This window comes from Halichoerus grypus, chromosome 13 (assembly GCF_964656455.1).
Source record: "Halichoerus grypus chromosome 13, mHalGry1.hap1.1, whole genome shotgun sequence".
Lineage (NCBI taxonomy): Eukaryota > Metazoa > Chordata > Mammalia > Carnivora > Phocidae > Halichoerus > Halichoerus grypus.
The window spans coordinates 73993241-74009029 of NC_135724.1; the positions used below are offsets into that span (position 1 = coordinate 73993241).

The following is a 15789-nucleotide window of genomic DNA, read 5'->3' on the forward strand; positions in this document are numbered from 1 at the left end:
GAGAAATGGACTTACATTGTTCAGAGGAAAGAAGAATGTCTCTTCTTCCTGTTTCTTTCTTACTGTTTGTTGCAGCTAACACCAGAAGATAGGACCCCTGTCTCCCAGTGTCTGAGGGAGGGTAGAAGCCTAACTTTAATAAGCCCCAGTTAGCAAAACCAGATCAGTTTCACATGAAACCACCACCTTCCCTTTTTTGTAATTTTTCATTTCCCAGACTCTACTGAGACCATGCTCATTCCCCTCCCTACTCCCTCATTCTCCCTTTATTTTTTTTTAAAGATTTTATTTATTGGGGCGCCTGGGTGGCTCAGTTGGTTAAGCAACTGCCTTCGGCTCAGGTCATGATCCTGGAGTCCCTGGATCGAGTCCCGCATCGGGCTCCCTGCTCGGCAGGGAGCCTGCTTCTCCCTCTGACCCTCCCCCCTCTCATGTGCTCTCTCTCTCTCTCTCATTCTGTCTCAAATAAATAAATTAAAAAAAAAAAATCTTTAAAAAAAAGATTTTATTTATTTATCTAAGAGAGAGAGAGAGAGAGAGAGAGAGACCATGAGCGGGGGGGGGGGGGGGCGGGGATAGGCGGGGCGGAAGGGAGAGGGAGGAGCAGACTCCCCAATGAGCAGGGAGCCTGATGCTGGGCTCAATCACAGGACCCTGGGATTATGACCTGAGCTGAAGGCAGATGCTTAACCAACTGAGCCACCCAGGTGCCCTTCATTCTTTCTTTAAAACGCCCAGTAACCTTTGTATAAATCGGGAGTTCAGTTCACACCAGACTCTTCCCTATTGCAATAGTTATTACTGATTAAAATCTATCCTTACCACTTTAAGTAGTATCTGGCTTTACCTTTGACAGCATACAAGCATCTCTTTAGAGTCCCTGCTGTCAATTCTTCAGGTATATTCTTAGAAGTGGAATTGCTAGATCTTATGGTGATCCTATGTTTAATTCCTTGGGGAAATACCATAATGTTTTCCGTAGTGGCTGCACTATTTTACATCCCCGCCAACAGTGCATAATGGTTTCAACTTCTCCAGACCCTCACCAATACTTGTTATTTTCTGAGTTTTCTAATACTAGCCATCTTAATCAGTATCTCGTTGTGGTTTTGATTTTCATTTGCCTAATGATTAGTGATGTTGCACATCTTTCCATAGTTATTGACTATTTGTATATCTTCTTTGCATGTTCTATTTCTTAAGCTGGGCGGTGGGGACATGGGTGTTCCTTCTATTTTTATTCCTTAAATTGTACTTAAATATTATTTATTCTTCTTAAAATCTACGAAAAAAAAATCTACAAAAGTGCAGTAGGAGATGGGGGTGAGCCCTTGTGGAACACCTGAATAGTCAGTGGGTTGGGTTCATGGATTTCAGGCAGCCATATCAGGCTGTTAATCTGTATTTCCCTAACATATATTCAGAGACCCTTCCTCTGCCTGTGTGTCAGAATAGACTTCTACAGTCCTTGCAAACTGGATGGCACACTGTATAAGCCTGTCCCCTCAGCACTAGCTGACTGGACTTGAGTGGACATCTGGCTCAAGCTGGGCCAACCAAATCCCCTCTCTCGGGAATCTAGAGGTGGGTCTAGGAGACTCTAGTCAGATGGTCAAAGTCCTTGCTCTTATAAGGTAATGGACCTAGGCGAACTAAGGAGTCACCAGTGGGGGAGGCCATTTTGGAGCACTGTACGCTAATGAGGAAGTGGATGGAACTGGTTTATAATGACGAGAAGGGGACGGAATGAAACTGCCAGAGGCATCGAGTCCAGGACTGCAGTTTTGGTTTCAGACTGCTTTCCGGTTCCCAGGCTTTGCCCCAGAAGAGCTCATATAACACTGTATACTATAATCATCACAGGGACTTTCTCTTTGGATTTGGGGACGTAGTCCTAATTCCTTATAATAACCTCTTTTTAGCTATAATAACCTCTTTTTAACTAGCTGGGCTAGCTTGAGTGGCCTTCGGCTTCCTGCAATCAAATGATCCTTCAGCCAAAGGGCCATTATTCCTTTATTTAAGGGGTGGCACAAGTCTGGGATGGAGAGAAAGACTGTTCTTACTTCAAAATAGCCAGAAATAGACTGAATCTCTTTGAGCTGAAAGCCAGGGGCAATGGGGACCAGGATGAACATTCCTATTTTGAAATTCGGGCACAGCTCTGCTGTGGGCTTCTCCTTCCGGGCTTTGCAGAGGAAGGGGCTGTGCAGGTTTTGCCAGATGTCGACTGTGCAGCCTTGCCCTCAGGGTCTGCCTGTGTGGGCTTCAGCCTACATCCCGTACCTTAACTTCGACTTGCTGAAGAGGAACAGAAGCACTTTCATCTACTCTGTCACTGGCATATCACAGTTTTTGGCACACAGCTTACTTCTCTAGCAAGCTGTGAATCCTTGAAGGGAGAAATGTCCACTTGCCTATATTTTATAGCTCCCCATGTACTTATCATAGGATGGGTATAAAATAGCTATTTATTGAATTGATGGTTATACCTCAGTGCTTACAGTTTCTTTCCACATTTAAGAAAGTTAAGACATGAAGAAAGTACCTTGTTCAAAAGCTCTGCTCACATTGTCAGTCAATTCTTTCTGTTTAGCTGAAAGAGAAAATCACTATCTTAATTTTTCTATTTATATAGACTAACGATGTGAAGATAACACTTGGTAGCTGGTTTCAACACAATACAACAGGGAGCTTAGATTCCAGGGTAAGGCCTCATAAGCCCTGTGTCCACATGTCCCATGATGGCAGCTCCTGTGTTTTGTTTTGTTTTAGATTTATTTATCTTTATTTGAGAGAGAGGGTGCACGCGTGTGTGCGGGGGAGGGGCAGAGGGTGAGAGACAGAATCTCAAGCAGACTCCCCGCTGAGCGCAGAGCCCGAATCGAGGCTCAATCCTGCAACCCTGAGATCATGACCTGAGCTGAAACCAAGAGTCGGACATTCAACCGAATGAGCCACCCAGGCTCCCCAGCAGCTCCTGTTTAGTGTAGCTGACCCTACTCACATTATGTTTTTCTACCTCTGAAAGGTCTGAGGGGCAATCACTAAGGCTTGTAAAATGGCTATACAATCATTTAAAAAAAAAAGGACAAGGAAATGCTTTGATTGTCTCCAACAAGCAGTCTGAATTTTCCAGATTTCAGGTAGGAGAAAATTAGCAAACTGGGATTGCCTATGGGTAGGGCATTACAGTGTTTCAAACAACCACTTGCAAATTATACAGCCTCCCAGGAAAATGAAACACTTAGATCATATTGTACCATAAGAGAGAAGATGCCAGATAAGGTAAAGGAGCAGCTACCTGGTGTTTCTGTGTCCTCATTAGGAAATGAAGAATTTTACTATAAGTGTGTTTTCCAGATATAAAAAGTATCAATCACTTATATGGTGCCTGCTTTCAAAGCACTTTCAAATATGTTTTATCTCCTTTGTATGCAGTTACAGGTATTGGGAGATGGCCCTAGTCATATGGTTGGTTGAGTGGAGGAGCTGGGAGCAGACCCCAAGTCTCCAGACTCCTAGACAGCTGTGGGAAACTAGCAACGTGGTGTTGACAAAAGAACACTGGACTAGGAGTCTAGGGGCTCAGGAGTTCTGCCCAGATCTAACTAGCTCTATGCCCTTGAATATTTGCTTACTTTGGGCCTTAGCACATGCTCGTAGAGGAGGAAACTTAGGAATTAATCTAAATGAAGGTCAGTGACCTGTTCGAAACCAGACATTCACTATAGGGCTAGAATAACCCCCACCAGTGACTGAGCACCTGCTATGGGCCAGGCACTGTGTTATGTGTTTTACATGTTTTATTTGATTTAATTTAATCCTTGCAACAACCAGTACTAATGTTATCTCCATTTTACAGATGAGGAAACTGAGGCTTAGAGGGGTGAAGCTGCTTGTTCAAGGTTACATGTAAAGTCAATGGCAGTGTTGACACTGCACCCAAGACCCCCTCACAGCAGAGCATCATGTTCCTCTGCCTTCCAAAGCTGTGCAGAGGGGGTTTCTGACCGTAAGCCTTGAGGTCTTCTTCCAACACCACCCAGCCGAAAGGCTGTTGATACATCTCTGATAGACTCCCCCCTGGCCATTTTATTGATTTTAGCTTCTTTTTTCATTATTTATTTACTCAATATTTACTGAGCCCATGTTATATACACCATGGGCTGTATATACTACCTGGGCTGAGGGTATGAGGGGACCAAAAAGCAGAAACAATTTCTGCCTCTGCAGAACTTCTAGTCTAAGGAGGGAGGGAGGGAGGCTGACATTGGTCAAATAATCTCATGTAGAACAGTAAGGTTATAACTGTGATTAGTCCTGTAAGGGGGAGGTATCCACTGCCAAAAGGTACAGATAAAGAGGTTCTCTGAGGAAGTGATGATTGCCCCCAGATCTGGAAGAGGAAGAGTTCACTAGAGGAAGGAGGAGAAGAGGGTTTTAAGCAGAACAGCATGTGCAAAGGCCCTAGGGTAGAAAGGTGCCTGGTAGAGATGAAGAACTAGAAATGGCCTGTGTGGCTAGAGTGGAGGGGCAAATGGGAGGAAGCAGAGGTCAGACCATACAGGGCCTTGTATGCTTTACTAAAGACTTTGGTCTTTAACCTGAGAGCAGTGGGAAGCCACTTAAAGTTTTAAAGCAAAACCAAGTGTAATATGATTAGATTTGGGTTTCAAAAGATCTCATAAGTGACAGTATAGGAATATATTCGATTGAAGTATAGCTAGACCAGTCTGGAGCTACTGCAGTTGTCCAGGTGAGAAAGAATGGCAGTTTGGAACAGGGTGCTGGCAGTGAAGACAGACAGATTTGGGACATATTTAGAAGGTCAGCATTTCAAGATTTGGTGATGACTGTCTACGGGGGTAAGGGAGGATAAGTTGTTAAGAACGCCTCCTCAGTGTTTTGGACTTGTGCAACCGGATGGTGTCATTCACTTAGGGAACATCAACAGAGGAATAGGTTGGTTTTTTTTTTTTTAGGAGGGAGGGGAGAGGCTCATGAATTCCATTTTGGACACATTGAGTTGGAATATATAAACTCCATGAAGACACGGGTCTTTCTCATTCACTGGTGTCTTGCACAATGCTTGATACACAGCGGGCATGCCACAAATATTTGTGAAAGTACATATGTGCATACAATTGGAGCGAGAACTTGGAACTTCTTCTACATGGCATGGTTAATTTTATGTGTCAACTTGGTTGGGCTATGGTGCCCAATTGTTTGGTCAAACACTCGTCTAGATATTGCTGTGAAGGTATTTTGTAGATGTGATTTACAACCAGTTGACTTTAAGTAAAGATTAGCTTGGATAATGTAGGCATAGAAGTCCTGCTTGAGTTTCCAGCCTCCTGGTCTGCCTGACATATTTTGGACTTGTTAGCCCTCACAATTCTGTGAGCCAATTCCTTAAAATAGGTTTCTCTCTTCCTCTCCCTCTCTCTCCATATATACATGTATACTATTGGTTCTGTTTCTCTGGAGAACCCTGCCTGATACAGTGTGAAATAAAGTGGAAAACAAAGTAATATGCGATCAGAAGTCAGTTTTTCAGTCTTTGCTCTGCAATGTGACCTTGGGCATTTCCATGAACTTCTAAGGCCTAATTATTCTTGTCAGAGACGATAATAACATCTAATGATGTCATGGGTAGGAAGGAGGATTGCAATCTGCAAAATATTATTACATTCTTGGTTTAAGGCTGCCTTCCAGAAAGTTAGAGATGTTGCAAGTCTAACCTCCAGACAAAATTGGTTTCAGTATAACCAAGAAAAAAAAAATACTCCCTGAATCATTATGATGATCTATATGTAGTCTTTATATTCATTTTTCACCTAACCTTGGACATGTACTCGTAACAGCAATAAAATGCATTCAGTGGTATTTTATCTTTTACCTCTGACAATAGATTCAATCTCTTTTATGGCAGCTTCACTTTGAGCTTCTGCAAGTTTTTCATTGATTTCCATTATTTCCATGAGGAATTGCCTGTCCATTTCATCATCTGTCCCTTCAGGAGTCTCTAATCCATGGAGCTTTAGCTATTGGGACATAAAGCAGAAAAAAGTAAGGTTGGTTGAAGAGACTGTGGCCAGAGTAATAAATCCTACTCACAGAATAGAACAGAATACGATTCATAAACAAAAAAACAAACAAACAAACAAACCTTGAACTGTCTTTTTTTTTTTTTTAACCTTGAACTGTCTTAATAGTGAAAATGTGAAGGTAGGGTATGGGAAAGTTGGACGGAGACAGGAGTGCTGGCACGGGATTCCTCTCTGCTACCTGGAACTGTGTTACCCTAGGGGAGTTCTCCTCCACTTGGGAGACTGAACTAGATATTTGTAAAGGCTCTATTAAGTCCTAAAATTCTAAGGTGCTAAACTCTTCCCTCCCCCACCAAAAAACCCCCAAAATACTCTTCCCTAAATGCTACCAAATGGTAAAAAAACAATGCACTCGGGCAAGTAAGATTTACAAATACTCAGAGAAAACTATTCTCATGCAGTATCATTGAGGCTAATTATCTTTGGGTCCCTAGACTAGCTCAGGTCTCAAGCACTCTTCTGCTGAATGCAAGGGAGCAGCTGTCCCACAGCCCAATGGATAGCATGTAGTCACGCATAGAAGGGTTGGGAAATCACCTTACTAGGTATAGTCCCCTGCTCAGGGGAGCCAGAAGGGTCTTATAGGCATCATTCACCAGGGTTGAATGCTTTTCTGAGAAGTCCTTTTCAGTCTGTTAGTAGAGATGAAGATAATCTCATTACCATCCAAATCAGCCACATTACATTCACAAACTGTTTCATAAAATACTGATGGGCAGACAACTAAGGAAGTCTCCCAAGTAGAAGTGGTGTGGGATGAGATGTCTTTATTTTCAACTAATGTATTCTAATTCTTCTGGGAAGTCAGGTAAAAGCTGTGAGTGCAGGCAGGTTCAGGGTCTGCCAGCTGGGGTCAGGCTGTCCCAGGGTGGAGCTGGTTGTTTAGCTCTATCTCTGATAATCACATCACCACAAGGCCACTGCCACCCACCCCATGTACACTAGTGTTTGGGTATGATTGGGGTGGCCAACAGGCTACCTGAGACCTCTGGCTGAAGAAATCAGGGTGGACAAGACGCTGTAGTTCCTGGTACCTAGTCTGGAGCTTTGCTGTGTCAATTCTGAAGGCACGGTTGCTGTAAGGAAATTGGGAGATAAAATTCATGCACCAAATATTTATAGATTTGTATACTATGGGCCTGGTTCCTGTTCTCATGGGGGTAAATGCAATATACACGTAGAGAGAGATAACTTCAAAAAGTGCTGTGAAGGAAAAGAGAACAGGGTCAGAGAAAGTGGTACATGTGGTGGACAAAGAGATGACATTTGAGCTGAGACCTGAATGATGATGAAAAATAATCAAAGATCAGAGAGAAAAGTCACCAAGAGGCAGAGGGAACATGCAAAGTCCCTGAGGTGCAAGCAAGTTTGGCATGCTTTCAGAACTTAAAGGATAGTGTCACTGCAGCACATCCTAAGTGCAGAGTGACTGGTAGGGGCCCATCCCAGAGTTAAGGGGAAGGACCATTCCTGAATCCCATTCTATATTTCGAAGTCCCAGGTCCTTTCATCTTTGTCTCTCACTTTATTTTAACCCAGTTCCTTTCACTTTACGTTCCCGGAGCGTGCCCTGTCTTAGTTTAGCTCTGCCCAAATTTCATCACCTCTCCAAGCTCCACGTTCGGAGGAAAACAGGAAAAACAACCACTTTTCTGACTCTTTCCCTCCAGTTCTTATTTCTCCCTTAGACTCAGACCACAATATTAAGTTTTCCGGTGTTTTTACACCCTATTTTGTTTTTCTTTCTAGATTTATTTTATTATAAAAGGATGTAACTCAGGAACAACCACATGGAAAACAAGCATGGGGGAAAGGGCCGGGGAGCTTCCAAGCCCTCTCCAGGCGCACTACTCTCCCATCTCCACGTGTTCACAAACCGAGAAGCTCCTTCACTCCCTTATTTTGGATAATACCTCAGTACGCCTTTCTTAAAAGTCTCAATCCAACTTTAACCATTCTGACCCTATCCGTCGAGTCTTTCTGCAGCCCCTCCAGTACACTTCCCTCAGGCCCCGCCCCTCAGGTCTCCCTCTACAGAAGCCTCCCCCCTTCAATTTCCCCTAAGTTCCTTCCCCGCCCCTCCAGTCCTCCCACCCTTCTCGTCTTCATTCCTCAGAGGCCCTATCTTCAGGCTCACCCCTCAATTTCCTCTCTCACTGGCCGCAATCCCACCCTCCGTGCTCCCAGGCCCCACCCCCATTTCTCTACGGCTCCGCCCACCGATCTAACCGGTCCTGCCTTCTCCTTCCCAAGCACTAGCGGCCCTACCCCCTGGCTCCTGAGCCTCTGACGTCTCTCTCGCCCCCGCGTGTTTCCCGAAACGGCCTCCCGTACCAGTCCATGAGGCTGAAGTAATCTCGAGTGGGGTCAGGTGGCTGCAGCGCGCGGCACTGTGGGCAGAAGAACCCATGCCCCCGCATGGGGCCCCCTGGGCCGCCGCAGTTCCAACACTGGGGGGAATTCCTTCCCGCCAGAGACGCAGCATTGCAGCTTAGCGGTCTCCTTCCGAGGACCCCTGCCGGCCACAGCCCCGACACCCGGAGCAAGGCGCCAGTTCTCCCGCCCCACATCTGGCCACGGCCTATGTCGCCGCGGTAACCTGTCGGGGGGAAATCCGGAGAGAGCGGCCGACCAGACTACTGCTGCTGATTGGCTGGAGAGCTGACCGGGCGGGATCCTGGATTCTGAGTGTCCCGCTCCTCATTTTAAACTACAACTCCCAGCAAACATTGAGGCTACGTGTGGACGGCCACATCCGCCGCTCTTCATTGGTCCGGCGGCGACGCAGGGGTGTTTTAATTGGCTGAGGGTGGAGTTTGTATGTGCTTGGTTAGCGCCACTCCGCTGGCTGCGGCTGCTGTGAGCGTTTGGCTCCAGGTGGGCTCACGCGGTGAGTCATGGTGGAGAACTTCTCTTGGGTGTTTGGGGGTTCGATTCCCGTGCCCAGGGTCTTAGTGCGCGCGGAATCTCCCGAATTTTCACTTTGTGTGGTTTTTAACCTCGGTCGGGGGGAGGAGAGGAGTGCGTGGGCGACTGTTTTCCTTTGTAGATGAACTTCGAGGTGAAGTTCACTTCCCCTGTTACTTACAAGCTGAAACTGGCCCACACGTGCAGGGTAAGAAAGGACAAAGTTGCGTTCTTCAAAATCAGAGGGAAGTTGGTTTGTAAATAGTTAATGAATGTTAGTAATTATTACCATATTTTAGATTCAAATTCGAAAAAAAACCTATTGAGAACCAATTTTAGCAGCTAGGCGCTGCAGGAACTGGAGACACACTGACCTGTGTAGGAGGATGCCCTGCGAGTGTACATAAGTAAGTGTGTGGGGTGGGGTGGCGAAGAGAGGGTAGGAGGGCACCAGTCCACCTTGGGACTCAGTTTCTCTGTTTGAAAAAAAAAATTGTGTTGCTCTTGTAAAACCCTTTCCGGCTGTCGGATTCTTTGGGACTGGAATTCTGTTCTCCCAATTATCAAGCATTACTGGGGGGAGGAACGTTCATGTATCATCTCATTTAATCCTCAAGATGTATTCAGTGAGGTGGTGATCTACCTGAAGGTCATGCAAAGGTTTGACTCAGGCATCTGACTCCAGACTTGTTTGCCCTAAAATTGTGGTTTCGACTGCCTCTAATCTTTCCATATGCTTTCTCCTCCTCATGGCTGAGGCTAATGTGGTTTCAGTCTGCTGGACCCTTACAATAAACGAGGATAGCAGCCACTTCTTGACAGTCTTTTGTCCGTTCTCAGAGTGGAGAAGTGTTGCTTAGAAAGCTATTAGAGGTTGCAGCCTTGACTAAGGTAGTAGTATTAGAGCTGCAGGTCCTGGAGTGGCACACTCAGCTCCGGCATCACCTCCCTGGTGTGCTTTAAGAAAAAGTCGTCAGGATCTTTGTATCTGGAAAGCTATATAAATACAGTCAGTGTGAGTAATGTTTACTGTGTTCTCCTGGAGGAAGAGCCTGAGTATGTGTATCTGGAGAGAAGAGAGAATGTACTCCCCTCCCCCCTTTTATAAAAAATCATGTTAGGGGTTTAAAGTTAGGGATTGACAGTTACTTTGACTTTACTGTAGTTTCTGTTGTCAGAGTTTAACTGTCCATCAAATTAACTCTATAAAGTGAGGGTGGGAACCTGTTATGGTCTCCTGTGACTCAATTGTTTCTGTAGGATTCTGTTGGGCTGGAGGGCCATTTAGGATGAAAGGTGAGTCCCTTATAGTTATTCAGCATCACAAAGGGCTAGGTGGAGTTGTTTAGAATAATCTTTGTGTTCTGCTTCATTAATAGCCTGGCCCTTAGTTAGGAGTCAGGGAATCTAGAGTGAACAAACAGGATGTGGTCTTCACCGTCCTGGGGCAGGCTTGGGGGAGGAGGGGTATCTGTGACATTTTATGTAAATGGTCACCCCTGGTGTGGTGCAGTGAATTAGTTTATAGTTTCTTTGCCCATCTTCTATCCCAAGCCACATGACCCTTCCCCTTTCTTGTTCCAAAACATGACATTTAAGTGTAGTGTTGATTGTATTAATGAATACTTTTTAAGTTTCATTTCTAATTTTTATTTTTTTTTAAAGATTTTATTTATTTCTGTATTTGACAGAGAGCAAACAGGGGGAGCAACAGAGGGAGAGTGCTGAGCCGAAAGCAGATGCTTAACCGACTTAGCCACCCAGGCACCCCTCATTTCTAAGTTTTATTTTATTTTATTTATGTATTTATTTGATGGAGAGAGAGAGCGCGAGCAAGCACAAGCAGGGGGAGCAGCAGGCAGAGGGAGAGGGAGAAGCAGACTCCCACTGAGCAGGGAGCCCAACATGGGGCTCAGTCCCAGGACCCCGGATCATGACCCAAGCTGAAGGCAGGTGCTTAACCGACCAAGCCACCCCGGCGCCCCACATTTCTAATTTTTAAAAAATTAGATGAATGTAAGCTGTTATGAGGTCTTCCTTCCCACCCCCAGGTTAGTTCATTTCTTTTAACTTATTTATAACCTTTGAATAATTTTTTTCTTTCTTTTTCCTGTGGTTTGTGGCTGTCACACAAAAAACTGATCCGGTGAAAGTGATATGATGAAAAGCTCAGCCCAGAGGAACTATAGATCAATCTAGACTTAGAATTTTAACTTTTGCAGAACATGCTTGCTCTGGATTTATTTTTTTTCCTGATGTAAATATGCCTATCCTTTACTTTTTTATTTTTTAGGAGAGAGAGATTGCCCCCGTGCGGGGTGGGGGGCGGGAGTGGGGGGGAGGTGGGTGGAGTGAAGGGGCAGAGGGAGAGGGAGAGAGAATCCCAAGCAGGCTCCACACCCAGCGCAGATCCTGGATGCCACGGGCCTCATCTCATCACCGTGAGATCATGACCCGAGCTGAAATCAAGAGTCGGACGCTTAACCGACTGAGTCACCCAGGCGCCCCTGCCCGTTCTTCACTCTTGAACTTCAAGTCTTGCAAGTCTTGTTTCTTGAAACATAACCTTATTATCGGACCCTTATTTTTGAGGTCGCGATGTCTCGAGAGACGGATGGGAAGCGTCAGCAGTCCCATGGCAGTGGCTCCTGTACCCAGTCCCAAGGTGGCTTCTCGCAGTCTCAAGGCACCTCCTCCCAGACACACAGCTCCTCCTCACACTCTCCAGTCACGTCCAGCTCCACCAGCACAGCACCCACATCCAGCCAGTCCTCTCACTCCAGCTCGGGGACACTGAGCTCCTTAGACACAGTGTCCACCCAGGAACTCTGTTCTATTCCTGAGGACCAGGAACCCGAGGAGCCTGTCCCTGCCCCTTGGGCTCGGTTATGGGCCCTTCAGGATGGATTCCCCAATCTTGGTAAGACCCTTTGTTACATTGTGTAAAATTATAATTGTTCACAAAAATAGAGGAAGCAGTTGTAGCAGAAAGCTCAAGACACTTCTGGAATGATTCTGGAGTTTGAAGGTGATGAAAGATGGAACGAAGGAAGCAGTTTTGGGGAGTTTACTGACTCTTACCTGCTGTGGATCCCCCTTCATTTATTCTTCCAACAAATATTAATTGGGCATCTGTAATGTTCTGTCCATGGGCGCATCTGAAGAGAGCAGTAGATCTTTCCCTAGAAAAGTGCTGATTCATGCAAACTTGAAAACAGTTAATGGACTAATCACAGAAACCACCACTTAACCCCTGCTGTAGCAGCTTCAGAACATCCATTTTACAGTTTGAGAATAGGGAAGGCTATTTGTTGACTGTTATTTATTATCTCAAAATAGCCAGCCTTGCAATTTAAATACATTCATCCTCTATGACACGTCCTGATTCCAGTAGTAAGGCTTCGCTATAGGTATGTTTGAAATAGCGTTTTGATATTAAAAAAATGACTAATGTATTATATGTACCTTATCACTCACTCTTTATTTCATGTCCAACTTTGATGACCTGAAAAAGAAACTAAAAAGTGGAGAAATAATATAGGAATTTTCATAGCTACGACTTTAAATTTAGAAGTAAGTATTTGAGGGGCGCCTGGGTGGCTCAGTCGTTAAGCGTCTGCCTTCGGCTCAGGTCGTGATCCCAGGGTCCTGGGATCGAGCCCCACATCCGGCTCCCTGCTTGGTGGGAAGCCTGCTTCTCCCTCTCCCACTCCCCCTGCTTGTGTTCCTGCTCTCACTATCTCTCTGTCTGTCAAATAAATAAATAAAATCTTAAAAAAAAAAAAAATCTCTTAAAAAAAGAAGTATTTGAAGCTATTTTTTACTCACTTAAACCATTGTTTTAAGATAGGCTTAGGGCTTATATATGGTGAACGGGAAACAGATATTGTGAGAAAGGGTGAAGTGGGCTGCATCACTTTGAAAGTAGATAATGCTCAATAAATAGGATGTTATTATTATTACTGATTCACACCTGTTTTTTTCTAAATGTTTTATAGGTTTAGTCCTTACATTGATTTGTTTTGCGTTGCTTTTTGTATATGGTATGAGGTAGAGGTCCCAGTTCATTCTTTTGCATGTGAATATCCTAGTTGAGCACTTTCTTGAAGAGACTTTTTTTTTTTTTTAAAGATTTTATTTATTTGAGAGAGAGCATGAGGAAGGAGGCAGAGGGAGAGAGGCAGGAGCAGACTCACTGCTGAGCAGGGAACCTGATGCAGGGCTTAACCCCAGGACCCTTGGGACCATGACCTGAGCTGCAGGCAGACACTTAACCGACTGAGCCACCCAGGTGCCCCCTGAAGAGACTCTTCTTTCTCTGTTGAATGGTCTTGGCACTCTTGTCAAAAATCATTTGGCCATAAATGTGAGGGTTTATTTCTAGACTTTTCAGTTCCGTTCTCTTGGTCTATGTGTCTGTCCTTTTATGCAAGTACCACAAAATCTTTTTTTTTTTTTTTTTAAAGATTTTATTTATTTATTTGAGAGAGAGAGAGCACATGAGAGGGGGGAGGGTCAGAGGGAGAAGCAGACTCCCTGCCGAGCAGGGAGCCCGATGCGGGACTCGATCCCGGGACTCCAGGATCATGACCTGAGCCGAAGGCAGTCGCTTAACCAACTGAGCCACCCAGGCGCCCGCAAGTACCACAAAATCTTGATTGCTGTAGCTTTGTAGTGAGTTTTGAAATCCAGAGTGTGAGTCCTCATTTGTTCCTCTTTTTCAAGATTGTTTTGACAATTCTGAGTCCCTTACATTTCCATATGAATTTTAGGACGAGCTTATCAGTTCCTGCAAAGAAGGCAGCTTGGATTTTATTAGGGATTACATTGAATCTATAGATCAGTTTGGGGAGTATTGACATCTTTTTTTTTTTAAGATTTTATTTATAATAAAGATAATAAAATAATAAAGTAAAAAAAAATAAAAGAGCATGGGGGGAGGATCAGAGGGAGAGGGACAAGCAAACTCTGCACTGACCATGGAGCCCGGCGTGGGGCTTGATCCCATGACCCTGAGATCATGACCTGAGCTAAAACCAAGAGCAGGATGCCCAACTGACTGAGCCACCCAGGCACTCCTGAGTATTGACATCTTAATAATACTAAGTCTTCTGATCCATGAACATGGGATGTCTTTCCATTTATTTAGGTATTCTTTAATTTCTTTCATTTTCAGTATATAAGTCTTGGCATTTTAAAAAATGTATTCCTGGGGTGCCTGACTGGTTCCATCGGTAGAGCATGCGACTCTTGATCTTGGGATTGTGGGTTTGAGCCCCACATTGGATGTAGAGATTACTTAAAATCTTAAAAAAAATGTATTTGAGTATTCTTTAAATGTTTACTTACTGCTTAAAGTTTTATTTATTTAAATGATGTCTCTACTCACATGGGGCTCAAACTCACGACCCCAAGATCAAGAGTTGCACTCTCTTCTGACTGAGCCAGCCAGGTGCCCCTCATTTTTTTAAGTAAGCTCTGTGCCCCTTGTGGGGTTTGAACTCATGACCCTGAGATCAAGAGTTGCATGATCTACTGACTGAGCCAGCCAGTCGCCCCATGTTTACTTATTTTTATTGTGGGAAAATCTATATAACAAAAAGTTTTGTCACTGTAACCATTAAGTAAACCATTACGTTCAGTGGCATTAACTACATTTACAAAATGTTGTGCAACTGTCTCCATTACCTATTTACAAAATTTTTCCTCTGGTAATTGTCCTCTCCCTGCCCCCCCCCCCAAGCTTTATATATGATCGACATACAACACTGTATAAATTTAAGGTGTACAGTGTATTAATTTGATACAGTTATATATTGCAAAATGATTACTAGTGTAGTGTTAAATTAACACTCTCATTATATCCCATAATTACCATTTCTTTTTTGTGGTGAGAACATTTAAGGGGTGCGTGGGTGGCTCGGTTAAGTGGCTGCCTTCGGCTTAGGTCATGATCCCAGGGTTCCGGGATTGAGCACCACATTGGGCTCCTTGCTCAGCAGGGAGTCTGCTTCTCCCTCTCCTGCCTGCCACTCCCCCTGCTTGTGCTCTCTCTTTCTCTGGCAAATAAATAAAAATAAAACTTAAAAAAAAAAAGTATTAAAAAAAAGAACATTTAAGATCTATGCTCTTAGCAGCTTTCAAGTATATGATATAGTATTACTAACTATAATCACCACACTGTACGTTAGGCCACCAGAACTTATTTTCTTGTACTTGGAAGTTTGTACCCTATAACGAACATCTCCCCATTTTCCCACTCTCAAGCCCCTGATAACCACCACTCTCTATTTATATGAGTTCAGGTTTTTTATTATTTTTTATTTTTATTTGTTTTTTATTATTTTTTAAAGATTTTATTTATTTATTTGACAGAGACACAGCGAGAGAGGGAATAGAAGCAGGGGGAGAGGGAGAGGGAGAAGCAGGCTTCCCACGGAGCAGGGAGCCTGATGCAGGGCTCGATCCCAGGACCCTGGGATCATGACCTGAGCCAAAGGCAGATGCTTAACAACTGAGCCACCCAGGCGCCCCTTTTTATTATTTTTTAATTATTTTTTTTTTAAAAAAAGACTTTATTTGCCAGACAGAGCGAGAGAGAGAGAGAGAGAGAGAGAGAGTGCGCACAAGCAGGGGGCGTGGCAGGCAGAGGGAGAAGCAGACTCCCTGCTGAGCAGGGAGCCCAACGCTGGACTCTATCCCAGGACCCTGGGATCATGACCTGAGCTGAAGGCAGACGCTTAACCCATTGAGCCTCCTGAGTTTAGGT

General features: G+C 44.4%; 2 protein-coding genes across 14 annotated transcripts in view; one reads left to right on the forward strand and one right to left on the reverse strand.

Moving 5' to 3' along the window:
• The window catches only part of HSCB (HscB mitochondrial iron-sulfur cluster cochaperone), a 31295-nt gene extending 22527 nt beyond the window's left edge, over window positions 1–8768 (reverse strand). For 2 of the 6 annotated variants that reach the window (XM_078060819.1, XM_078060821.1), the window contains exons 1-5: window positions 8448–8767; window positions 7093–7189; window positions 6656–6745; window positions 5903–6047; window positions 2549–2596 (exon numbers count right to left, since the gene is read on the reverse strand). In XM_078060819.1, the coding sequence (XP_077916945.1) occupies window positions 2549–2596; window positions 5903–6047; window positions 6656–6745; window positions 7093–7189; window positions 8448–8683 (616 nt within the window). In that variant the 5' untranslated portion in view covers window positions 8684–8767. Of the gene's footprint in view, window positions 1–15; window positions 112–2548; window positions 2597–5902; window positions 6048–6650; window positions 6746–7092; window positions 7190–8447 lie in introns of those variants that run through there. The other 4 variants (XM_036123072.2, XM_036123077.2, XM_078060820.1 and 1 more) reach the window with 4 other exon arrangements.
• Window positions 1–15789, forward strand: part of CHEK2 (checkpoint kinase 2) — an 84124-nt gene that overhangs the window by 24600 nt on the left and 43735 nt on the right. For 3 of the 8 annotated variants that reach the window (XR_013443472.1, XM_036123060.2, XM_078060817.1), the window contains exons 1-2: window positions 8766–9003; window positions 11613–11940. The exons of 2 other annotated variants lie outside the window; for them this stretch is intronic. Coding sequence is in view for 5 of the 6 variants with exons in the window: in XM_036123060.2 (XP_035978953.1) it covers window positions 11619–11940 (322 nt within the window). In the remaining variant the exon portion in view is untranslated. 3 more of the 8 variants (XM_078060816.1, XM_036123061.2, XM_036123062.2) reach the window with 3 other exon arrangements.